The 27,059-nt window shown below is 39.8% G+C and overlaps 1 protein-coding gene across 1 annotated transcript in view; it reads right to left on the minus strand.

The window, feature by feature from the left end:
- Positions 1-24,772, minus strand: part of LOC127572723 (GRAM domain-containing protein 2B) — an 81,237-nt gene extending 56,465 nt beyond the window's left edge. Inside the window, exon 1 of the mRNA XM_052020266.1 lies at positions 24,625-24,772. Within this exon, the coding sequence (XP_051876226.1) occupies positions 24,625-24,725 (101 nt within the window). The 5' untranslated portion in view covers positions 24,726-24,772. The remainder of the gene's footprint in view (positions 1-24,624) is intronic.
- Between the last annotated feature and the right edge of the window lie 2,287 nt (positions 24,773-27,059).

Genomic DNA, 27,059 nt, shown 5'->3' on the forward strand with positions numbered 1-27,059 from the left:
GAAGGTATTCTAAGGGACAGGATATATAAGTATTTGGATAGACGGGTCCTGATTAGGGATAGTCAACATGGCTTTGTGCATGGTAGGTCACGTCTAACCAATCTTATAGAGTTTTTTGAGGAGGTTACCATGAAGGTCGATGATGGAAAGGCAGTGGACATTTTTTACATGGACGTTAGCAAGGCCAAGGCCTGGGAAGCTGCTCCAGAAGGTTAAGTCGCTTGGCATTCCGGATAAAGTAGCCAATTGGATTCAACATTGGCTTAGCAAGAGAAGCTAAAGAGTGGTAGTAGATGGTTGTCTCTCTGACTGGAGGCCTGTGACTAGTGGTTCTGGGTCTGTTGTTGTTTGTCATCTATATTAATGATTTAGATGATAATGTGGTAAACTGGATCAGCAAATTTGCGGACGACACCAAGATTGGGGGCGCAGTGGACAGCAAGGAGGGCCATCAAAGCTTGCAGTGTGATCTTGACTAGCTAAGAAAATCGGCTGAAAAATGCATAACAAATTTAATGCAGACAAGTGTGAGATGTTGCACTTAGGGAGGACAAACCAGGGTAAGACTTCCACAGTGAATGGTAGGGCTCTGAGGTGTGCAGTAGAACAGATCCATAATTCCTTGGAAGTGGTGTCACAGGTAGATAGGGTCATAAAGAGAACTTTTGGCACTTTAGCCTTCATAAATCAGGGCATTGAGTACAGGAGTTGGGATGTTATGTTGAAGTTGTACAAGATATTGGTGAGGCCAAATTTAGAGTATTGTGTGCAGTTCTGGTCACCTACCTACAGGAAGTACATCAATAAGCTTGAAAGAGTGCAGAAAAAATTTACAAGGATGTTGCTGGGACTTAAGGGCCTGAGTTATAGGGAAAGGTTGAATAGGTTAGGAGTTTATTCCCTGGAATGCAGGAGAATAAGGGGAGATCTTACAAAGGTATACAAAATTATGAGGGGTGTAGAAAGGAAGAGTGCATGCAGGCTTTTTACCCTCAGGTTGGGTGAGATCAGAACTAGAGGGCATAGGTTTAGGGTGAAAGGTGAAATACTTAAGGGGAATCTGAGTGGAAACTTCTTCACTCAGATGGTGGTGTGAATGTGGAACGAGCTGCCAGCAGAACTGATAGATGCGGATTCGATTGTAACATCTAAGGGAAGTTTGGATAGGTACATAGATGGGAGGGGTTTGCAGGGATATGGTCCGGGTGCAGGTAGATGGGACTAGGCAGAAGATCAGGTGAGCATGGACTCGGTGGCCTGAAGTGCATGTTTCTGTGCTGCAGTGCTCTATAACCATATCTTGGTTTGACTTTGTGTCATTTCAAATGAAGTTCAAGTGTAATGCCCTTCCAAAAGTGAAAGAAAGTTAAGAAATAAGCACTCAAATGCATACAAGAGATTGTACTTGAGAAACTATGTCTCAGACAAGGAGGTATCTTATGATAAAAATAAATTTGATTCTGCAGCTTGTGGCAAAGAAATCTTGACCTTAGAAAAGTTGCCCACAAAGATTATGGGCTCTATGGCACGATTTCTCCAACTTTGACATGACATTCAATCTAATACTTATCAGCAAACAAACTGTGACATGCAGGATCTGTGAAGTTATCAGATGGCAAACCACAAGGAAAAATCATGGATAATAATTAACTTGTTAATCATTCCCGAAAATAAATGATGTGTATTGTACATTTTCTTTCAGAGTCAGAGAGGTCATTCAGTAATTATTACTTACTATATAATTTAAAACCTCAGTAATGTCTTATGCAATCTTAAAATTCCTACAGATTTGCAGTGAGAAAAGTGTGCTTTTTTACAACAAAATTAAGTTCATGTCAAACCACTTAATTGATTATATCTGCATGACTGCAAGAGTTTGTCCAAGAGAATCACTGAAAGCAACCCTTGCATTTTTGTTTTTGACTGTGAATGTGCAGATATCAGAAATTTTTGTCAATTTTACAGAGTAATGACAATGATTACTTTAGATTTGTGCCACCATGACAACCACAAATTTAAAGTTATTAATCTGTTAATTACTAATCAATGTCCTGGGGTGGCCATGTAAAGATCCTGTAAAAGTATAAATAACAAACTATTTTCTATATTATGCTTCAGGGAAAATGTCTGAGCTTGTCATTAGAGGATATGACTGCCTTGTGATTCAGCGTGCTTCACAACACATTAAGGGGGATTTTGTTGTGTATTTACATGTTGTTATAGTACAAATACCATCTAAATCCAGTGTCAGATAAGGTCTGATAACAGAATGAAGCCTGTTAAGACTTTCCAAAGGAATGAATCCCACTTCACTCCATGTAAGGAATCTGTTCTGATTTAAACGTTGTGCTTTTATACTGACATGAAGCAATTTCTTTTTTGTGCTGACAGTAAGCTTAAAGTATGAGTGCTTCAGACAGCTGACAACCATAGAACCATAGAACAATACAGCACAATACAGGCCCTTCGGCCCACCATGTTGTGCCGACCTTCAAACCACTCCTAAGACTATCTAACCCCTTCCTCCCACATGTCTCTCTATCTTAAATTCCTCCACACAAGAGGTGTTTGTTTTCAGGGCATATTTTCCAACACTGTTGATGAAGTAGATATCGTGAACTGCACTTGATTCTGGCAGCCTGAGCACAACGCAGCTGGAAGCTTAACTATGCATTACGTAAATGGACAAATATTTCTTTCAGATGTGGCAAAGGATCCCTCCCATTTCTCCTTGCCCAGTATGGTGGCTAGCACACCTCTGGTCAGGAGCATGTACGTCTTTTCTATTTGTCATTTTGGGGACTTGGGAGAGCACAGAGTACCTGATATCGAGGCCAATTTCTAGGCCCAACAGATTAAGCACAGGTAAATTTCATACACAACATGTTATTATAACGTAGTTCAGCATGCACAATAGTGTAGCAGTTAGCGTAACGTTATTACAGCGCCAGAGACCCGGGTTCAATTCCTGCCGCTGTCTGTAAGGAGTTTGTACGTTCTTTCCATGTTTGCGTGGGTTTCCTCCGGGTGCTCCGGTTTCATCCCACATTCCAAAGACATACAGGTTAGGAAGTTGCGGGCATGTTATGTTGGCGCCAAAAGCATGGCGACACTTGCAGGCTGCCCCCAGAACACTCGAAGCAAAGATGCATTTCACTGTGTGTTTCAATGTACATGTGACTAATAAAGAAATCTTATTTTAATAATGAGAATTGTAGATGCATTTGATTTGATGTGAAAGAATAGAAAAATAATAATCAATTATCAAAAACAAAACTGAAAAATGACTGTGTGTCATAAGCATGAAAATCAAACAGGCTGCTAATCTGAAATCAAAAATAGAAAATGCTGGAAACATTCAGCAGTTCAGACAGCATCTGTGCATCAGTGTGTGTGTGTGCGTGCTGACCTGTTCCCACTGGGAATGACAATTGCCTGCTTAAAGATTTCTGTGTTTGCAACTACTGATCAATCCCTGCTTGTTTTTTTATAACCCAAGAAGCTTTGGTGGAAATCTGTTTTTAAAGATAGAAACATTGCCATCTCATATAAACTTGTGTAAAATGCAGGTAGATGTGCCATTTCATTTAAGTAATTGCCCTTCTTGGGACTTCTTAGAATTGCTAAGAGAAATATTAGAACATGGTTTAGAACTTTTTCAGTCATGTCATGGTAAGTTAATTATTAGCATCTAATAAAAAGATCAGTATCTTCTTCAGAAAAAAAACATCTGATTGCAATAGAACTATGGAGTTTTACAGTATGGAAACAGGCCCTTCGGCCCAACTCGTCCATGCCGACCAAGTTGCCTTCCCAAGCTAGTCCCATTTGTCTGCGTTTGGCCCATATCCCTCTAAATTTTTCCTATCCTTGTACCCTTCTAAATGTCTGTTAAACATTGTAATTGTACCCACCCCCATCACTTCCTTTGGCAGCTCATTCCATATATCCATCACCCTCTGTATGAAAAAGTTGCCCCTCAGGATCACATTAAATCTTTCCCCTCTTACCTTAAAACTATGCCTTCTAGTTTTAGACTCCCCTACTCTGGGATAAATACTGTGACCATTCGCCCTATCTATGCCCCTCATGATTTTACATACCTTTGTAAGATCACCCCTCAGCCTCCTGTGCTCCAGGGGAAAATACCCCAGCCTATCCAGCCTCTCCTTATAACTCAAGCCCTCCAGTCCCAGTAACATCCTTGTGAATCCTTTCTGCACCCTTTCCTTCCTATAGCTAGGCAACCAAAACTGCACGCGATACTCCAACTGCGGTCTCACCAGGGTCTAGCACAGCTGTAACGTGACGTCCCAACTCTTGTACTCACTGCCCTGACCGATGAAAGCAAGCATGTCAAGTGCCTTCTTCGCCACCTTGTATACCTGTGTCGCCACTTTGAGGGAACAATGTTCTTGTATCTCTCGGTCTGTCTGTTCTACAACACTGTCCAGGGCCTGCTGTTTACTGTGTAAGTCCTACCCTGTTTTAACATCCCAAAATAAACACTTCACACTTGTCTGCATTGAATCAGAACCATGCTCTTTGTTGCTTTGACATTTCAAGAGAGTTTGAATTCTATTATTTTCTCAACAGTCTCCTACTTAATTAAAAAAAAGTCATTTTGTGGCATGAGGAGATCAGAAGCAAGACCTGCACTTGTTACTTTGGTCATGAAATACCTTCTTATGCCCCTACAGTCTTTCTGCTGAAGGTACATAAATGGTGTTGTTGAGTAGTGAGTTTCAGGATTTAGAACCAGTGTCAACAAATGAACCACAGCATAATCGCAAGTCAGGATAATCCATAGATCAATTTCTATTGCAGTTATATCGCCACATTATCTTGGTTAGTTACATATTCTGCTGTTCTCAGGAATGTCATCAGAGTTAATTTGACTGGTTTGCAAAAAGGAAGCAAAACAGGTTATGAAACTGGAAAGTCCATGCAGAGTTAGGTACAGCTGATTTTTTAAAAACTGCTGGCCTTCATTTATTTTGAGCTTGTTAAGCTATCAGCTGAACCAACCATCTGACTAGTGGGTAGAGTCATAGAGTCATACAGCATGGAAATAGGCCCTTCGGCCCAACTCGTCCGTGCTGACTGTGTTGCCCAGCAAGCTAGTCCCATCTGCCCATGTTTGGCCCCTTAGCACTCTAAACCTGTCCTGTCCATGTACTTATCTAGATGGCTTTTAAATGTTGCTAATGTGCCCCCCTCAATCACTATTTCTGGCAGCTCATTCAAAATATGCACCACCCTTTGCGTGAAGAAGCTGCCCTGATGTCCCTTTTAAATCTCTTGCCTCTGACCTTAAACCAATCCCCTGTTGTTTTTAGCACCTCCTCCCTGGGGAAAAGACTCTGTGCTTTCACATTGTCTATGCTTTTCATGATCTTACATACCTCTATCAGGTCAATCTCATAGGTTCCAGTGAATAAAGTCCTCATCTACGGAGTCCTGGTCTATGCAACCTCTCCTTGTAACTCAGGCCCCCAAGTCCAGGCAACATTCTGGTAAATCTTCCCTGCACTCATTCTGGTTTAATAACATCTTTCCTATAACAGGGTGACCAAAACTGTACACAATACTCCAAGTGTGGTCTCACCAACATCTTAAGTAACTGCATCATAACTTCCCTACTCCTATATTTAATGCCCTGACTCATGAAGGCCAGCATGCCAAATGCCTTCTTCACCACCCTATCCACCTGTGCCACCATTTTCAGCGAACTATGCACTTGCACTCCTAGGTCCCTCTGTTCCATAACACTCCCCAGGACCCTACCATTCCCCGTATAAGTCCTACCCTGGTTTGATCTTCCAAAATGCAATACCTCACATTTATCTGGCTTGAGAGCCATTTGCCAATGCTTAGCCCACATACCTAGCTGATCAAGATCCCCCTGTAATTTTTCATAACCTCCTACACTATCTACAACACCACCTATTTTGGTATCATCCACAAACTTACTAACCATGTCCTGTACATTCACATCCAAATTGTTTATATAAATTACAAACAACAAAGGTCCCATCACTGATCCCTGTGACACACCACAAGACATAGGCCTCCAGTCCGAGAAACAACCCTTGACCAGCACCTCTGCTTCCTATCACTGAGCCAATTATGAATCCAATCCACTACCTCTCCCTGAATCTCTTGCTATCTACCCTTCTAGACTAGCCTGCCATGAGGGACCTTGTCAAAGGCCTTGCTAAAGTCCATATAGACAACATCTACTGCCCTATCTTCATCTACCCTCTTGGCTCCCTCCTTGAAGAACTCCAAGAGGTTTGTCAGACACAACTTCCCACCACAAAGCCATGCTGACTGTCATGAATCAGACCCTGTCTCTCCAAATGTTGGTAGATCCTGTCCCTCAGAATCCCTTCCAGCAATTTAGCCACCACTGGTGCCAGACTCACTGGCCTGTAGTTTCCTGACTTGTTTTTGCTACCCCTTTTAAACAATGGTACCACACTGATACCACACCAACAGCTTAAAACTGTTTTAAGGAACCTTGTCCAATAATCATCATACCAAGTGTCTCCTAGCCCACAAATTGACTTGTGATATGTTTGGCACAGTGGTGAACCACTTCGGGATAAAATTGCAATTAGGGTCCAATGAACATAGAACACAGAACAGTACAGCACAATACAGGCCCTTTGGCCCACAATGTTGTGCCGACCTTTAAACCTCACCTAAGACCATCTAGCCCCTTCCTCCCACATATCCCCCTATTTTAAATTCCTCCATATGCTTATCTAGTAATCTCTTGAATTTGACCAATGTACCTGCCTCCACCACTGCCCCAGGCAGCGCATTCCATGCCCCAACCACTCTCTGGGTAAAAAACCTTCCTCTGATATCTCCCTTGAACTTCCCACCCATTACGTTAAAGCCATGCCCTCTTGTATTGAGCATTGGCGCCCTGGGAAAGAGGCACTGGCTGTCCACTCTATCCCTCTTAATATTTTGTACACCTCTATCATGTCTCCTCTCATCCTCCTTCTCTCCAAAGAGTAAAGCCCTAGCTCCCTTAGTCTCTCCTCATAATGCATATTCTCTAAACCAGGCAACATCCTGGTAAATCTCCTCTGCACCCTTTCCAACGCTTCCACGTCCTTCCTATAATAAGGAGACCAGAACTGAACACAGTACTTTAAGCGTGGTCTAACCAGAGTTTTATAGTGCTGCATCATTACCTCGTGGCTCTTAAACTCGATCCCTCGACTTATGAAAGCTAACACCCCATAAGCTTTCTTAACTAACCTATCCACCTGTGAGACAACTTGCAGGGATCTGTGGATGTGGACCCCTAGATCCCTCTGCTCCTCTACACTACAAAGAATCCTGCCATTAACTTTGTACTCTGCCTTGGAGTTTGTACTTCCACAGTGTACCACCTCACACTCATCCAGATTGAACTCCATCTGCCACTTCTCAGCCCAGCTCTGCATCCTATCAATGTCCCCCTGCAACCTTCGACAATCCTCTACACTGTCCAGAACACCACTGTGTCATCTGCAAACTTGCCAACCCACACCTCTACCCCCCCCCATCCAAGTCATTAATAAAAATCACAATGACATAATTTGAGTCCATTTTGCATATTTACAAAGGACGTAGGTGGTCAACTTCAACTTAAAATTACAGTCAGACGGATCAGGAGAAGGAGCCAGCAGTAGGTCCATTTCTCTGTTTAACTGCCACACCTGGGCACTTTCTGAGTTTGATACAGGAAACACTGGTAGTTTATGGAAATTACTGGGGATCTGAGATTTTAGAGCAAACTCTGGGTCACTGGAGGTCAAAAGGAACATAGTATTCTCCCAGTGAGAGAGGCACATGCACTTGTGACATTGTAGTTGCACATGTGCTTTTGACCTGAACAAATATGGGTCAATGAAGCTCGCCATGTATGTTGATTGTCCACTCACCCAGAGGGTATACGGGGAAGTGAGAGGTCTCCTATTCCCGTCACTCTCAATTTTCTGTATTGATACTTTACATGTCATTCAGCCCATTAGTTTACATTGATGGGTTGTTGCATCTATTGATTTTCATGGTAGTGTAGCGGTTAGCGTAACGTTTGACAGCGCCGGCGACCCGGGTTCAATTCTGGCCACTGTCTGTAAGGAGTTTGTACGTTCTCCCCGTGTCTTGGTGGGTTTCCTCCGGGTGCTCCGGTTTCCTCCTGCTTTCCGAAGACGTACGGGTTAGGAAGTCGTGGGCACGCTATGTTGCCACTGGAAGCATGGCAACACTTGCAGGCTGCACCCAGAACACTCTACGCAAAAGATGCATTTCACTGTGTGTTTCGATGTACATGTGACTAATAGAGATATCTTATCTTCCCTTTTTCTTCCCTCCATTTTATGTATCTTTATTCTAACCTTCCCAAAGTGCCCATCTATGATTTTCCTTTTTGCACATGATGACTAACCTGCTACAAATTTCTACCATTTTCTATTTCAGTTTTGTTAGTTATGCATATGGTTCTGGGACTCATTGTCTTTATATATGAATTTGTTGTTCAGACTTAATCCCTGAACTTTATGTAATGCTTTTATGTTATTTTCCTACTTTCATTGCAGATACATCGAATGTGACATTATTACTTGCTAAAAGTTACTATGCAAGTAACCATGTGCTGTGAGAAGGAATGATAGGCCATATTTACTGAAGGGAGTTTCAATCTACACTTGTTGGGAATTCAGTCTTGCCATGAGTAATTACTTGGGTTTAGTGGAGTCACTCAGTCCTTTTAATTTGCCTGTTTCCCCTTCTTTTTTAACAGCCATTTACTCCCCTCCCTCATTTGTATCTGATAGTTGTACATTAATGGATTCTCGCAGTGTAAAAGTGAAGCTCCCTTGCAATCTGATCTAGATTACTCTGTTTTAAGTGTATGTGGATAAATTTGTCATCGTCTGAAACTGTTGACCATTATCCTAATGTGCACCAATTAGCGTTCAGCATTGTGCTTGCTGACCCATGATGGTTCAGATCAATGATTTCCAGATTTAAAAGAACTCATTCAGGTCCTCTGATGACTTATCCTATTCCAGCCACTTCTGTCTCTATATGCCTTTGGAAATCTGGATCCTCTAACTTTAGGAAAACCTGCTGTCTTCCTTTAGACCATGTTTTCAGCATATCAAGGTCTGAAACTCTAGAATTAACTCCATAAACTTCTTCTTAAAAGACCCTCAGGTATTTGACCAAGAAGTTAGTTACCCTTCCCTAACATTGTCAATCCTGGTTTGATATCAATTTTGTCTGATTTTATTCTACCAGGTTTCACTGTCTCCTTCTGCAGAGCCACACAAACTCCATCTTTACAATTCCACCTGTGCACCTGCTTGGGCTAATGTTGTCAACCCCTCTGTGACATCAACCTTCTTCACCCTTGCTCACCTCATTCATTACCGTCCCTTTGTATTCTGCTAGCTGTAATAGTCTCAGCCTGGGGATGACTGTAGGACAATTAGAATGCAGGAGCAGAAAGGTGGGGGGAGGATGGGAGTTGTGGTGGTGGTGGTATTAGCCTCTGGAAGTAATCTTATTATTTCTCAAATCATTTTTTTGGGATCTGGCCATTGGTGTCAAGGCCAGCATTTACTGCTCTCCCTATTTGCACTTGAACCAAGTAGTTTGCCAGGGTAAACCATATGGTCTGCAGTCACAGATAGGCAAATCAAGTAAGGACAACAGATTTCTTGCACTGAAGGACAGTTGTGAACCAGATGGAATCATAATCTAGAGACCACCAATTAAAGGTGAAATGACTGTCAGAAAGAGAGGAAGGCAACGAAGAAGAAAAGAGCTTCAGGTGAATGACATTCAAGATTAATGAGGTGCAGAGTAATATCTGCAGGAGCACGGGACATTTAGATTTGAAAAGGATGTAAAAGCCCCCACTGGTGTATGGTTTGAGTAAGGTAGGAATGATATTTGTTGGTTCATGAAACTTTTTTGCCCAGTTTACTCTCTTTCTAATAGTAAGCTAGACATACTTATAAAGTTGTAAAGTTTCTCCATAATTTTGTGTAAGTGAGTGAAGAACTGGCACAATGTTATCTTTAGTTCTGACAAATGGTGCTCCCAGCACTAGCCATGCTTAGTAAATTATTATGATAATATACCCACTGAAGTATAGATATGTTGCTTTTCACATCCTTATTTGTCACAATGAAAAACTGATTTTAGACAAGATAGTGTTATAAATTGTGTAAATATTGGTTTTTAATTAAAAAAAATGTTTAAGTTTATTCTACACTATAAAGTAAAACATGTTGTGGACTTTACTGGTTTACAATTCTGCAGCTTTTTCTTTTCACAGTCAAGATCCAGATGCATACTCCTTAAGTATGTACTTCTCAGAAGGTTGCCTGAAGGGGAATGGTTTCCCCAGCTGCCCCCAGCTTGGACTAATTTTCTGCACACATCTGAAACAATAGCCTATCTACTAACAACATCTGGTAATTCTAGTCACTGCCGAGATATTGATTTTGACAAATTTCTTTGATCTCTGCTGGCTTTTGAAGTAAGTCATTTTAGGGTAAGGCAACTGAAGCAACCAGAAGGATAAAAGAGAATAATAACGTTGATACTTCCAGCAAGGTAGACAGCATAGCAAATCTCTATGTGTTCTGTAAAAATCCATTCACAGAAGTTAAACCGTTTTGCTTTCTGATGAGTCATCCAATTTTATTGGTGGGAATGTGCAGACCTGTGGCCCCTTCCTGCATTAATGTCATTAAGTTTGGGATTGCCATATGAGCGAGGAAGTCCTGAACGTCCTCTCTTCTCAGTGCTGGGCTTTTCCTAATTTTGAATTCAGTCTAGCTGCAGAGTGTGAACTCATCGCAAGTTCCCTGCACTTAAGCTGTGGAATCTGTATCCACAAGCTCATTAATTTCAATGGAGAGGAACAGCTGCAAGGGAGTGAGGTAGGTACTAATTAGTTTACCAATTTTGAATTAATCATCTTTAGTTAAATGCTTTGGCAATTAACTTTTTATTATTCTAAAAGTATTTATATTTATTAATGATTTTTTTAAAGTTTTAGAATGTTTCAAACCAGCCTCCCCTCCAAGGACTCTATCTGTACTTGTGCTGCCTCAGTAAAGCAGCCAGCATAATCAAAGACACCACCCACCCTAGTATTCTCTCTTCTCCCCTCTCCCATTGGGTAGAAGATACAAAAGCCTGAAAGAACGTACCACCAGACTCAAGGACTGCTTCTACCCAACTGTTACACTTTATTCTGCATTCTGTTATTGTTTTACCTTGCGCAACCTCAATGCACCGTGTAATGAATTGATCTATAAGAACGGTATGCAAGACAGATTTTGCACTGTATCTCAATAATAAACCAATTCCATTTCCAATTCCAATTGTCTTTGTATGTGGGATATTCAGAAACATTCAAAGGCCTTGACAGGTTGGACAACTAGCAAAGACTCAGGGTTTGATTTTGCCGGCTATCAAAATTGGTGATAAGGCCGGCATTTATTGGTCATCCCTATCTGCTCTTGAATGAATAGTTTACTGGATGATTTAGGAGTGCATTTATGAGTAAACAAGGATTTAATTTTTCTGGCTGTCAAAGTTGTTTCATGGGCTGGGATGTTTCTGGCCCATGTACGTGAATGTAATGCTTCAAGCGAGGTCTTGAGAACATATGGGGTATTGCCTATCAGGGTCAGGATAGCAATAAACGGACCCAGAAAAGACAAGTTCATGAAAATCAGAAGGCTGCGATGCTGGAAATCTGAATTAAAAACAGAAAATACTTGAAAAACTCAGCAGGTCAGGCAGCACCTATGGAGAGAGAAATAGTGACCATGTCAGGTCTGACACCCTTCATCAGAAAGGTAATTCATGTTTGGCATGTAGGACAACATCAAATGCAGGCAATTTGCTGAAGCTATCAAGTTCTGGCCCATCCTTCATTAACTCTGACCATTCGTTTAGTGCATTTGATTGTGTTTTGTCATCAATCTCCTACATTTATCTCTCAAAGCATTTACCCCAGTCCCCTTGGATTCTCTTAGCAGATCAAAAATCATGGCCTCTTTAATCACTGCTGAATGTTTATTCAGAGTGCCCTTGTAAAAAAAATGCATCAAATTCTCAGCAAGTCAAGCATCACCTAAGGAAAGAAAATTAAGAACTAATGTTTCGATTAATAACCATTCATTGAAACTGAAAAAAGTTAGAATATTTAAGGAAACTTGATATTAGTGTAACCTCTAATATTTTTTTCCAGTTCTGATGGAAGGTTCTTTACTTTAACTCTGTGTCTTTCATCACAGACTCAACATGATCTTCTGAATAAATCTCATATTTACTGTTTTTATTTCAGATTTCCAGTATAATATTTTGGCTTTGCTCTTGACATCTTTGTGGTCCATTGCATTAGCAGTGATTGAAATTTGGCACACATTGATGCGCCTTGCCCCTTATTGAAATTGCCGTAGCTAGTAACACTCTTCACCACCTGCTTTCCCCAAGCTGTCCTGACTCTAGTTAGAACCTTGTCACTAAATCTCTCATTAGTCTCTTGCACCAATGAGCCTTTGGAGATGCTTCATATTTTAATATTTTATTAATCCACTTGATTCTGGCATTGTGAATAACATTGGTAAAGTGCAACAAAACCAAAATGTTGGAAACACACAAGTCAGGCAGCATTTGTGCAAAGAGAAACAGTTAACGTTTCAGGTCTGGGATACTTCATTAGAACAATGAAAGCAAGAAAGCAAGTAGCAGGAAAGGTAGGGGAAGGATAGGTAGAACTCTTTCCCAGTTCTGATGTTATGCTAGGTGAAAGATAATGGGCCAGATTGCAATGGACAAGGCAGATCTAAATTGTCAGAACTTTTATCAGACTGTTGATATGTTTAACGCTGAACATCAGCAAAAATAATATTTTCAAAAAGTTTTAATTTATTTTCAACACAAACTGGGACACAATTTGATCATTATTAATGATCTACCCTCATTGGTCCAGAAGATTAATATTGCATTGTGTTTAATATTCTTATTTTTTTTGATGAGCTCCTAACTCCTGTGTTTTCCTAATGAAATATTAACCACTGTCTTAAGCTGTCTTGCAAAAACAGGTCATTTTCATTAGGCTGCACAAGGCAGCCTGTAATGAAATACTGACTATATATTTAATTTGAACTCAGGAGAACTGTACTTGTTTTATTGATTATTGAAAATAGAATGCTACATTTTTTAACAAGCTCATACTTATGTATACAGCAGCATTATAGTTAAGATACTGGACTAGCATCCAGAAGCCTGGACTATTGATTTAGAATTCAAATCCCTTAATGGCATTTGAGTAATTTACATTCAAGTAATTAAGTAAATCTCGAATTAAAAAGTTAGCATTGGTTCATGATGTCCATTTTGTCGTAAGGACGAACATTACTGCCAGCTGACCAGTCTTGACTCTTAAATGCCCTCTGAAATTGCCAAGTGGCAACCTGGGATGTACACTATATGTTGGTCATGGCAGTGATACCCAGATCCTTTTCATGATTTATTTGTGAATGTATTCTAAATTGGATATTATCCCATGACATTTTACATGAGAACAGTGATTGATTTGTTCAGATGCTGACTAAAAGCCAAAGGAAACACATAAGAATTGTATTTGATTTCATTAGTGGCAATGACATCATGTGACCAAAAATGGATAGAGCATGTGGTCTTTTATCAACATTGCCTGAGCTCTAAATTTAGGATCAGAAATGTCCCTGTTAAGTTCAAATTCAGGGCAGTAATAGCCAAAACACATGCTAAATGTGGCATTAGGCTCAAATGGACAAAACATATGGAGCAAAGAAGAGCTTAATTTGCTCTCATTAAAAAGGCAGAATATAAGATCATGGTATTTTGTTGGACATTTAAAATTCTACGGTCATTGAGAAAACCAGTGTGAAGAGGGAAAATAATTACTCTATTACACCATTCAATCAGTTTTAACCTTAATCTATTGTTAAGTATAACTAAACAGTTTTGCAATGGGCAAATATTTTTTTTATTTTAGACAATTAATCACTGAAGTCACAAAATAGAAAAGTGGAAACCTAACCTTTTTCCAATATATATTCAACTTTATCTTGTTGATTCAGAACATGCAAGAGGGAAAAAAATCACAAGCATAATTCCTTCATTATGCATACTAACAATTTCAGTGACAAAACAGCATGGGAGAGAAAAACGGTTGAAGAGACATTAATGTCCAATTAAGATGACAATCAAGTTTGCACACAATGTAATTCGATCCTCATTGAACTGCCTAAATAACCATTGAGAGTGATTGATACGCCCTGGTACTAATGACTCTGGATAACCACAATGATCATCGAGCTGGACTAATCCAGTCTGTGAACAGATGCCAGTCAAATAAAGAAAACATCTTAAATGTTGAACCTAAGCATTTTAAATGTTGGAACCAAAAGGCACTCAGGGTGAAGAAAAGACACAGGGATTATCTGTCATTTAGAAGATATCTGTAATACCTTTGTGGAAAAAATGTATGTCATACTATTTAAGTTTTTTTTTAAACTCCAGTTTTAGAGTTCCCAAGGATTTTTAAGCAGCATAGCCGATCTGTCCTGGTCATGTCCTGGTCTTGATTATTCTTCTTAAACTGGGCACAGGAAATGAATTTTAATGACTTTAGATCTTAATTTCTATTTTCTTGGATAGTGGTAATGGGGAATGACTTCTGCAGAGCCATCGAGAATGGAATTGGTGTGTGTTGTCTTTGGGGTAGGAGTCATTAATCAAAACACAGTATGGACAATGCTACTGGGATTTATCTCTATTTCCACTGTCACATCCTTAGGCCATGGAAGCTTTATCACTGCCAGATTTCCATGCTTTCCGCCCACTAGTCTCTTGTAACCATTTACTCCTTGCCTTGACCCCTTTATTTTTTCCATTATTGCTCCCGTTTGTCACTTAGTCACTTCTGTCCTCCACCCTATCACAGATTAACTGTTTGGATCTTTCTCTGCCTCTGTATTTGCTGCAAAGCTGTTAATCAGAAATGAAAGGTGTTAGGGAGTATGCATCTGAAAAGATCATCAATCTAAAGACCCCATAGGGAAAAGTTAGCCCTGCTCCATGCTCCACAGATGCTGTCCAAATTACTGAATGTTTGCTACATTTTCTGCATGTATTACTGCTAAAAATTCATTTTGAACATTAAATTGGTACTTAAAGCATAGGCTTATCTAAGTACAAGAATGTAGGTGACCAATGAAATAACATGCCAAAAAGTTAATGGCTTGTAGATTATTGGAACAAAAGAAAGCAGAAAAAATATAACGATTATGTTAAGATCATGAGAAGGAAATAGTTAATGCAGGAAATTATAATTGAGTGTGTGAGGAATGAGGAGTGTTTGTCAGATGCATGAACGGAGATTGGGAGGAAAACAGTGGAACGTTTGTTATAAATACTAATGCTCACTAGACTGACAACTGTTCAGTGCTAAATACAATAAATCTGGATGGAGATCTAACGCAGAGTTTATAGGATGTGAGCTTCCTATTGTGATTTTCTGTCAACATTTAAGATTATTATTGCTATGTCAAAAGTTATCATTACAATGCAACAAATCAATTGTCAGGGTAGTTATAGGTTCTAGTTATTAATAACTCTCTAGGATCCCAATACACCAATTCCCCCATACTCTGTTGCCATCTTATATAGTCAGGCACTGAACTCAACAATGGCACATAAGTAAAGGAGAGTAATGCTTCTTTGCCAGTGCAAGATATTCAGGCTATAATTTTGGGTATAAAGTAATAATTAACTTATTGGTATTCTGGTTAGCAAAGTTATACTAACACTCGCACAATCAAAATGTTGGATGAATGCTGTGGTTTAAAAAATATAGGTGTTTACCTGACGGCCCAAATGAAGTTAGCCAGTGAATAACTGAACCAAACAGACTGGGGGAGGTCTACAATCTTTTCCCAAACTATGCTGAATCAGCATGAGTGTCAGTAAAGGGGATCAAATGACTATATGTCCTTTTGTTAGCTCATGATCTCCATTAGTTGTACTAACCACTGAAGCACTGTTGAGTAGTATCTGTGGCCTGATGTTAAGTGAGAATAAGATTTGTTTTGCCTGGTTTGTCTCACTAAGATCCAAGGACAATCATTTCCTGTCAAAGTGTGAAGTTTCTAACGTTATATTATTACCCTTTTTTAGTAAGAATAACATGCATATTACATAACGTCAAATCACACATTGAATTGATGTAAAAACTGAATTTAGAAGTAAATTTCCTGCTGCTTATTAAAGCCGGTACTGGGTAATCATTAATGCATGATTAATTTGTTGAAAACAGGGCAGAATTATGCCCAGAGACTGAGAAATAGTTGACTCAAATGCGAAAGATGCTTTAATTAGCATTGTTGCTGGGGAATCACTGATATTAATGATACTATCACTGACAACCCAGCAATTAAAAATCCATCAACAGAAATGAAAAATATATGCAATCAACTTGAAATGGTACAGTAAACCAGTCACCTTGTGTTTCAGATGTAGCTGGCCCGTATTTACAAGTCTTATGCCTAATCTAGTCAGGATGAAGAAGATTAATAAAGTAAATTCTAACAGTAAAAATCAAAATGATTTAACCTTTGAAAGTGGAGAGGAAAAAAAGGTGCATTTGAAAGGCGACTTAAATACAGCCTGCTCCTTCACCGTCCCATGAGAATAATTAAACACATCAACAGCAACTGACAAAATTATTTCTTCAGTAATATCATAATCTATGGGACTTGTCATCCACTTATATGTTACAATTAAAAGATTAATGTTTGAAAAAAGATAAAATGCCGTGCACTTATGTATAATATTTACACCCAATCATAAGATCCATATAATTTAGGAGGTGAGTTCAGTTTTTATGGCATCAAGTTCAAACTTCAATCTTCATTGCATTACCCACATCTATAAAACTGGCAAGATATAAAATCCTCACCAACACACACTCCTCCATGCATTCCGCTTAGCGACATTCAATGAATAGACTCTGATTTTTAAGTGTATTTTTGTGTCCACATCTTGTACTCTGATGTTCTCACAGCTTCAGTCTGAGACTTGAAATGTAGATTGCTGACTGAATGTCTAATAAGCACATGATGACTGATGTAAATGGCAAAGGGTGACTTAGCCACTTCAAAATGTATAAAAGTAGCTTTTTCCCCCCCCTTTCCTTCCATGTTATATTCTGATGTAATTACTGCCAGGTCAACTCAATCGCCACAACTGTCAGAAAGCTACCGTCTATCAAAAATATATTTTCATATCTTGAATTGCCAAAGAACATAGAACATAGAACAGTACAGCACAGGAACAGGCCCTTCAGCCTACAATGTTGTGCCGAACCAATTACATTAGTAGTAAAATGCCCATCTAAACTAATCCCTTCTGCCTACACCATGTCCATATCCTACCATTTCCCTCACATTCATGTGCTTATCTAAGAACTTTTTGAATGCCCCTATCGGCCAGGCACCCCAGGCAGCGCATTCCAGGCACCCACCACTTTCTGTGTAAAAAATGTGCCCTGCACATCTCCTTTGAACTTACCCCCTCTCACCTTAAATGCATTCCCTCTGGTATTGGATACTCTGGTATTGCAGTACTCCAGATGCAGCCTAACTGAAGCTTTATAAAGCTGCAGTATAACTTCTTGACTCTTGGACTCAATGCCTCGACTAGTGAAGGCAAGCATGCCATATGCCTTCTTCACCACCCTATCAACCTGTGTAGCCATTTTCAGGGAGCTATGAACTTGAACCCCAAGATCCCTCTGCTCATCAATACTTTAAGGGTCTTGCCCGTAACAGTGTACTGTGTCTTTACATTTGACCTCCCAAGGTGCAGCACTTCACAGTTGGCCGGGTTGAACTTCATCTGCCATTTCTCCACCCATATCTGCAACTGATCTATATCCTGCTGTATCCTTTGCCAGTCTTCTACACTAGCCACACCACCACCAATCTTTGTATCATCGGCAAATTTACTAATCCACCCATGTACATTTTCATCCAGGTCATTTATATACATCACAAACACCAGAGGTCCTAATACAGATCCCTGAGGAACACCACTAGTCACAGATCTCCAGCTGGAATAAGTCCCCTCGACCACTACCCCCTGCACTCAGTACCCACAGAAGTCCTCTACAAACCTGCCCTCCAGTGTAGAACAAAAATAAAAAAAACTGCAGAAGTCCACTGTGAGACCCTGTAAAAATGTGAACACTTCCCACATCTCATGCACCACCTCTCAATGAAGACAGGAATTGAAGATGAAATTCACAATCACCTTGAAGAGCTATTGAAGGCATGAAACTGGGCACAAAGCTCATAGTCTACTGAGTAGCAGTGATCCTTGTCCACATCTATGCTTCTGAGATGCGGAACATCTACAGCAGGTACCTTGAAACAATGGAGAAGTAGCATCAATACAGTCTGCACAAAAGACTCCAAATCCACTGGCAGAATAAGGAAACCAATGTCAGGCAACATCCCCAACATTGAGTATTACACGCAGACTGTGTTGGTCGTATGTCCAACATCATACCCCCCAAACAGGCACTCTCTCTGAGCACCTGGACAAAAATTATCAGGTGAACAGAAAAAAAAAGCCCACCTGGAAAAGTGTAACATCCCCACCAATCCATTAGAATCCCAGAGCTACAACTGCTCAAAATAGAGAAGGAATATTTGGGAAGGTATTAAAGAAAAACATAAATTAAACATAAATTATACACAATTGTTATAAGAAAGAACACAATTAGAACAAAAAAAAACTAAGTCCATTTTAGTGCAAAATGATCAAAGTGGTCATAGTGTTGCAAAACTGTGATTAGGGTTTTGCCGGTTGGTTCAAGAACCAAATGATTGAAGGGAAGTAGCTGGTGGAGTGGGACTTCAGGCTTCTGTACCTCCTGCCCAATGGTAGCTGCAAGAAGATGGCATAGCCCAGACGATGGGGATCTTTGATGATGAATGTTGCCTTCTTGAGCCAGTGCTTCCTGCAGATACTACCAATGGTGGGGAGGGATGTGCCCATGATGTATTGGGTAGAGACCTCTATTCTCTGCAGCTTCTTATGTTCCTGCGCATTCAAATTGCCGTACCAGACGATGATGCAACCAGTCAGGATACTTTGAACAGTACATCAGTAGTAGTTTGCTAGAGTGTTCAGTGACAAGTCGAACCTCCTTAACCTCCTCAGAAAGTAAAGACGCTGGCGCGCTTTTCTTATGATTGTATCTATGTGCTGGGCCCAGGACAGGTCATCCGATATGTTAACGTCAAGGAATTTAAAGCTGCTGACTCTCTCCACCGCTGATTCCCCCAGTGTAGACTGGCACATGTTCTCCCTCCTTCCCCTTCCTGAAGTCAACAATCAGCTCTTTAGTTTTGCTGACGTTGACCGAGAGGTTGTTATTATGGCACCACTCAACCAGGTGTCCTATCTCACTCTGGTAAGCTGACTCATTGCCACCTGTGATTTGTCCAACAACAGTAGTGTCGGAGGCGAATTTGAAGATGGCATTGGAGCTGTGCTTAGCACCACAGTGTTGTGTGTATATGCAGCCTTGAGGTGCACCTGTGTTGATGATCAGCAAGGAGGACAATCTACTCACTTGCCCCACCAGTCACTTCCTACTTCACGTGTGGAAGAGTCTGTGGTTCCCACACTGGCCTTATCAGCCACCTCAGAGCCCACAGGACTGGAATGGAAGGAAATCATCCTGAGGGACTGCTTTAGAGAAAAATGTCACATTTACTGCCAAGCAAAATAATCTCTCTGTCCCTGAAAACTTAATTTTTTATGTCTTGACATGTGCACCGCCTATGTCTTAAGTCGCAGGAGATGGGTGGGATATTTAATGAATATTTCTCCTCGGTGTTTACTGAGGAGAAAGTCATGGTTGCTCAAGAGATAAGGGAAACTAGTGGAGATGTTTTGGAGGACATTCATATTACCAGGGAGGAGGCATTTGCAGCCATACAGCACATTAAGGTGCATAAAACCCCAGGGCCTGACCTAGTGCATCCTTGGACTTTGTGGAAGGCCAGAGGAGAAATTGCAGAGGCCCTTGCGGAGATTTTTGCTTCATTGTTAGCCACTGATGAAGTTCCTGAAGGCTACAAGGTGGCTAATGTTGTTCCATTGTTTAAGAAGGATAGCGAGGACAAGCTAGGGAACTAGAAGCTGGTCAGCCTGACATCAGTAGTGGGGAAATTACTGGAAGGAATTCTGGGGGACAGGATCTACTAGCATTTGGATAGACAGAGTCTGATCAGGAGGAGTCAGCATGGCTTTGTGCATGGAAAATCTTGCTTGGTGAACCTTCTAGAGTTTTTTGAAGAGGTAACCAAAAAGGTAGATGAGGGTAGGGCAGTGGATGTTGTCTGTTTGGACTTTAGCAAGGCCTTCGACAAGGTGCAGCATGGTAGGCTGGTCTGGATGATTAGGTCCCATGGAATTCAGGGAGAGCTAGTTAGGTGGATTCAAAATTGGCTCGGAGGTAGGAAGCAGAGGGTGGTGGTTGAAGGTTGTTTCTCAGAATGGAGGCCGGTGACTAGTGGTGTGCCGCAGAGGTCGGTGTTGAGATTTTTGTTATTCATTATTTATATAAATGATTTGGATGCGCATGCACAAGGCTTGATCAGTAAGTTTGTGGATGACGTGAAATTAAGAGGTGTTGTTGATAGTGAAGATGGTTATCATAGGTTACAGGGGGATCTTGATAAGTTAGGGGTGTGGGCTGAGGAGTGGCAAATGTTCTTTTTAAGGGAGTTTGTGTTGGTCCCGGGGTATGCCTGTCCTTTGATGGGACTTGTGGAATATTCTTTATTCCAGCCCCTACTTGGGCTCTTGATCACACTTATTTCTCCAAACTTTGATGATTTGACTTGTTCTCACCTCAAACTGGGAATTTTCATCAAATTTATATCCAATTTTCATTCTTTCCTCAGTTTCACATGATTCATTTCTAATTCTCCCCACCTTTCCCCTAACTTTTATGTTTCCACTTTTGGAAAGGGCTAGTGATCAATAAATATTGATCACTGTAAATGCACCAACTCCTGCAGCTGTCTTGATTATTCTTCCTCATAGCCTGCTTCCTGCAAGGACTCTATTCCACTCTCCCAGTTCTTTTACCTCCATTCCATCTATTCCGACAATGGCACCAATAATATCTATGTTGTCCTTTTTTCCAGGTGTAACAGCTGTTTATTTGCACATTTAAGTTTAGCAATACTATATTTACTAGAGAGACAAGGATTCCTGTAAACTGAGGAGGGCATACAGAGAGGCAGTTTTGTGGAATATTTTTGTTCAGTCCACAAGTGGGACCCCCAGCTTCTGGTTGTTTATCATTTTCATTTTTCAGCCATCTCCCTCTGTATTCTCTCTGACCTTGGCCTCTTAAGAGTGTTTATTGAATCTCAATGAATAGCACCTCATCCTTTGGTTAAGCAGTTTATAGTTTCGTGGACTCAACGTTGAATTCAACAATAAAAGACAAAAGATAGATGGAAATACCCAACAGGTCAGGTAGCACCTTTTGGAGAAAGAAAGAGAGATTATGATTAAGGGCAGAGAACTGGGAGAGGTCAGAGTAACAGTTTTAAGATGCAGAGAAAGGGAGAAGGAAACAAAAAGGAAGGTGTGTGATAGGAGAGATTGCAGGAGAGATTAAATGATTTGGGATAATAGTGTAAGAGGAAAGAGAATGATAATGAAACTTGTAAGGTCAGCATGGAGCAATTGTCAATGGGAGAAGCAGAATCATTGTGAAATTACCAAAGGAAAATACTGAAGATCTGGAAATCTAAAATGAATACAGAAATTGAAGAATTTGCAACTTTTATGCACATTTAACCATTCTTTTGGCATCTTCCTGAAGCCAAGAATGTTCTGCCTCACTACCATGTTGCCGTATTCACAATTGTAGTCTTTATATTTGAGTCCAATCATTCATAAATCTCATGAAAAGCAAGGGGTCTCTACTTGATGTTCTCCTAGATCACATTACTCAGTGCATACTAAATACAAGCCAAGCTACTGTGGCATCTGTTTTACTCCCCCTCCCCCCACCATTACAACATCTGACCATGATACATAATTGCACTTGCAACTCAGGTGCTTGAGCAGATCTTAAATAGGCTAAATTGTCCTAACCTTTTGCAGGAGTTCTGAATGGAACAATTACGATGAAACTGAAGAGAATCTCAGACTGCCACATAATCACTCTAAAATGCTTTATGCATCTGTTCACTCTGCTGCCAGACTCCCTGTAGAATACAGCAGAAACATTCAGTTTCCCTGGGAAATTGCCACCCAGAACATGTGCCAAGCCAGACCTGGGGCAAGATCAGCGATCCCATTGATTTCAACAGGGATTATGTGGCAAAGATTTAAGAGAAAAGGGAAAGACGAGTTTGTTTTTAAAATTATTTTGCTTTAGTTGAATGATTTTAATTGCTCAAGTTTTGTTGTTTTAGTTGACTTCTTATTTAAGTCAATTTTAATTGGTTTTGAATGTCTGAGTGTCACACTTAAAAAAAAGTAAAGAATCAATTACAGCTTCTACAAGTAGCTAATGGCTAACGCTCATGACCTCCTCACCACCACCCATGCCACTGCCCCACCTTCCTTTAATGGCAAAGTGTTTCGGGGGTAGAACCACTGCCCTGCACACTCATGCTGCCTTTCAGGCCAAGTTGCAGGATCCTGGAGTATGGAGGACCAGCAAAATTGGAGCTTATATCTGGAACAGGTTAAGTGAGAGCATGGCCGGAGATTCTATGTGAGGACCTGGTCTGATAAGTCAGATCAACAACCATCTGCCTCAAATAAAGAATTCAGCATCATCCTTCTGTCAATGTGTTGTGTTAACCAAGCTAAGAAATAAATGCATGCAACATTTACAAAGCTCAGGAATGATTTTGTGTGGAATGACATTTCCATATTAAAGTGTTGTTTTGATGGCCTCTCAAAGCCATCTAGATTTTCTGAAGGTTCTGTGGTGTTTTATGTCAAATAGCTGCTTTAATCACTATAATGCAGTCAATATTTATATGACAGAAAAAAATACAGAGCATTTGCACAGGACTTAGATCTTGTTTCTGCAAAGTGTTGCTGTTTTATTTTCTTTAAAATGGAATCAAACCGCTGAAAATACCAAGAATCACTGAAGCAGAAAACTAGAAAAAATCATTAGTTCTTGAAAGACTTTTATGTAACTAAAAGTAGAAGTGACAGTAATATACACAACCATGGAAGGTTTGTAGAGGATGATGACTACTTCTATAATTGTGGTCTTAAATATGTTTCTGGCAAGCATTTTTCCGTCCTTTTCTTTCTATGACTGAAGTCAGCAAATCATTGAAGTCATTCATTCAATGGATACCCCTTCTTCTAAACCTTGCCTGGGTAAAATACTTTTTTTAAGCTTACTCACTCTGTCACACACGTATGCTGCTACTTACATGAGTTGCAAGATAACAATTAAGAGGAGGAAACCTGGCTGATTTCTTCCAATGCATCCTTCATCTGATTAACTTCCTAAATCATTGGTCACCAAGGCTAATTTCAAACCATCAATGCCAAGTCAGCAGTGATTAGTTGACTTGGTACAGACTGGCAATTGAATTTGAAATCTTCCTAGTCAATTGCACATGACTAAACCTAAACTAATGTTTGAGGATAAATTGCGAGATGTCCTAAATCTTCATGGTTATATCGTGAACATTGGGTAAATAATAATTGCTTTTGTCTGTGTCCCCATGTATTGTATGATCAATGACTGAAAGAACCAAATCTATTTGATTTGTTCTCAGTTTTAGTTATAAATGTTGCTACTTGACAAAAGGTGAAAGAATTCAATACTGATGATATGCACAGTTATACTTAAAGTAGATTGCAGTCGCATGGTATCCGTGATGACAGGAAGAAACTATTTTATACCTAAATGCAATCAAATCCAAATACAAACAAAATCATTCACAATAAGTTTGTTTCTGAATCTATTCAAACATTATGACATATAAATCCTAATACTATGACTGTGCCGTCACTATAGCTGGAAATTACTGTTAGTACAAGCAGATGAATGCTTAAAATGTTTGTATGTTGTGCCTATATCTGCAGTATTAATGAAGGCAATTAAGTTCTTTTAAGGTAAATAAAACAAAGGAAGAAAAAGTAATATACTAACGTCAACTAGTCAATTCTAGCCATAAAAATTGCATCTTCATACAAAGTAATTTTCTTGCAGCAGGTACAGAAATGTTTAAAACATCTCATGTAATGATCTATGTTTGATTTTTTTGCAACAAAGAACACTCTCTTAAAATTTAGCTTGAAAGCTTGTCAAGATTTTTCAGTAAGGATAAACATTGATGATCGATTGAGTGTAAAATTTAACATGGATTTGAAACAGAATTTTATGTTTAAGGTTAAAGAGGACAATTGGAGTCTGGGAGACTTCAAACTTATACATAATCCAGGAAAGCAATGTTTAAAACTTACCTTGCAAACAGAGACTTTATACTTTCTGTAGGACTGGATTGGGGAGATTTTCTGACAAAATCACTTCCATCAAGATTCTCCAAATAATCACACCTAATCATTTTGCTATATTAACTTGACAGCAGCAAGAGATGGAACTAGAAGTTTGTAATGGCCTGATGGTGGAAGTTTGGAATTCTAATTATGCCTGAAGCTTAATAGGGAAAACATCCTACCCTACACCAGCCCAGCCCAGCCCAGCCCAGCCCAGCCCAGTTCTGACCAGTCTAGCTAGATCTTTTCAGTTAATAATTGATATATTAATTTTCCACTGTGTCAGTCTAGTTCACCCGATAAATATGTTTCTGTGGAAGCCAGCACTTTTTTTCAGTAGTTATTTTGTTGTACATCAACTCTAAACATCAAATGAATCTTTTAACTAACTTGCTGGGGTACATCAGACATTCATCTTGCATGAGTAATCGCTTTCATTCCTCCTTAGCTCCATCAACCAATGCAACTATACTTCTCATATGGTTCAGGATTTAAGGTTTACAAAACACCAAATATAAAACGTGTGACAGAGGATGCTCAACATGTTAAAAAGAACATAAGAAATAAGAGCAGGAGGAGGCCATCTGGCCCGTCGGGCCTGCTCTGCCATTCAATAAGATCATGGCTGTGGACTCAGCTCCACCTAGCTGCCTTTTCCCCATAACCTTTAATTCCCCTACCATGTAAAAATCTATCTAACTGTGTTAAAAGGCAAGATCCATGCTATTAGGCACACTGTATATTACATCCGTTCCAGCACCAAATCTGACTTGTAAGAAATACAGGCAACTTAAATTTGGTTGTAAATTGATGTAGCCTGTTAATTCTGAACATGAAAAAAAAGAATATTTTAGTTTGTGGGAATATGTATGCAAATTAGCTACAATAACTCTACCAGTACAACTGTGGCTACAATTCAAATGTTCCTCACTGCCTGAAAAGTGCATTGGGAAATTTTGGGATAAGTACAAGTTCTTCCTTCACTTTATGAATGAGCAGGGACTATATTTTAGAAATCTGGAACGCACTGCCAGAGGAGGGGGTGGAATCAGGTGCAATCGCTATGTTTAAGAGGCATTAAGACAGACACAAATAGGTAAGGCATAGAAGGGTACAGTCCTAATGTGGGCAAATGAGATTAGTGTGGACGGATGAAAAGGGTCAGCATGGATGTGGTGGGCCGAAGGGCCCATTTCTGTGCTGTATGACTCCATGACTGTAAATATCTAATAGTGAAACACTTTATGATCATCCTATGACTGTAAAAAAGATCTCACTAAGTACACATCTGTTCTTTCTGTTCTGGAGTATAATTTCCTATTAAATATCTAGTATAAAAATAACGTGGGCAAAACAATTTAATGCTTAAAACTTGAAGGTCAAAAAAAAGATAAGGCTTAGGTTGCTTATATTTATTACCTTTCAGACTGTATTTGCTTATCTGATGACATTTGTTGACTGATGTGTTATGGCCTTTGTCCTGTCAGGAGGCAAGAGACATTGACCTTTTGGGGGAAATGTAACTCTCCCTCCAGGGTAGTGATATGACAAGTACAAATGCATGTTGTGTTTATTTATCCTTTCAGGGCCATTTGTATGACTGCTGCTTCTGAATAATATATTGCATAAAAATAATAATACTACAAGGCCAATTGTAGTATATTGCCTCAAGAGTTATATGGAACATATGATGACATATTATGATAGATGAAGCTGCAGGCAATATTTGTCCTTTAGTGTCTAATCATATGGGTTGTTTGTGCAAATTCTGTAGGAGGATTAAATATAAACTGTAGTCATTCCAAGTGAATAAAGAATAAGCGTGCTACCCAGTTCTGTGAAGACTCTGGTTGAAGAATATTCATCACTTCTGAGCTGTCTAAAATCCCAGAACTGCTTACTTTATTGCAAAAAGTATGTATTTTATGAGCATATTTTTAAAAATTTGTTACTGTTATTATGAATTGACTGCTACATAAAATTTTCTTCTCAATCTTTATCATTAATTCAGCTCTTCTCTAAAATATAAATGTCGTTATCGTTAATAGCTATTATCTCTTGTACAGAATCTGCCAATTTCTCAAAAACCGAATCCAAAGGACAAGCTGAGCTGACCAAACTAAAGGTTTCCAGGTTTAACCCTAGGGTGCAACTCTTGACCTTCATGATCCTGGCTTATGAATGGGATAGTTGACCTATCACCTCATTCAATATTACATATCTTGGAAGTGAATCGATACAAACGATGGATTGATACAGAGAACGCAGACTAGAAATCGTATGGTGCCTAAAAAGATGAGTTAGAAGGCGTGCAATGCAAGGGCCCCACACCAATTTTGAGCAGGGCCCCAAGCAGAAAAATTCTCTCACACTTGATGCCCAAGATCTTGCATATTTTGTAC

This window comes from Pristis pectinata, chromosome 7 (genome assembly GCF_009764475.1).
Source record: "Pristis pectinata isolate sPriPec2 chromosome 7, sPriPec2.1.pri, whole genome shotgun sequence".
NCBI lineage: Eukaryota > Metazoa > Chordata > Chondrichthyes > Rhinopristiformes > Pristidae > Pristis > Pristis pectinata.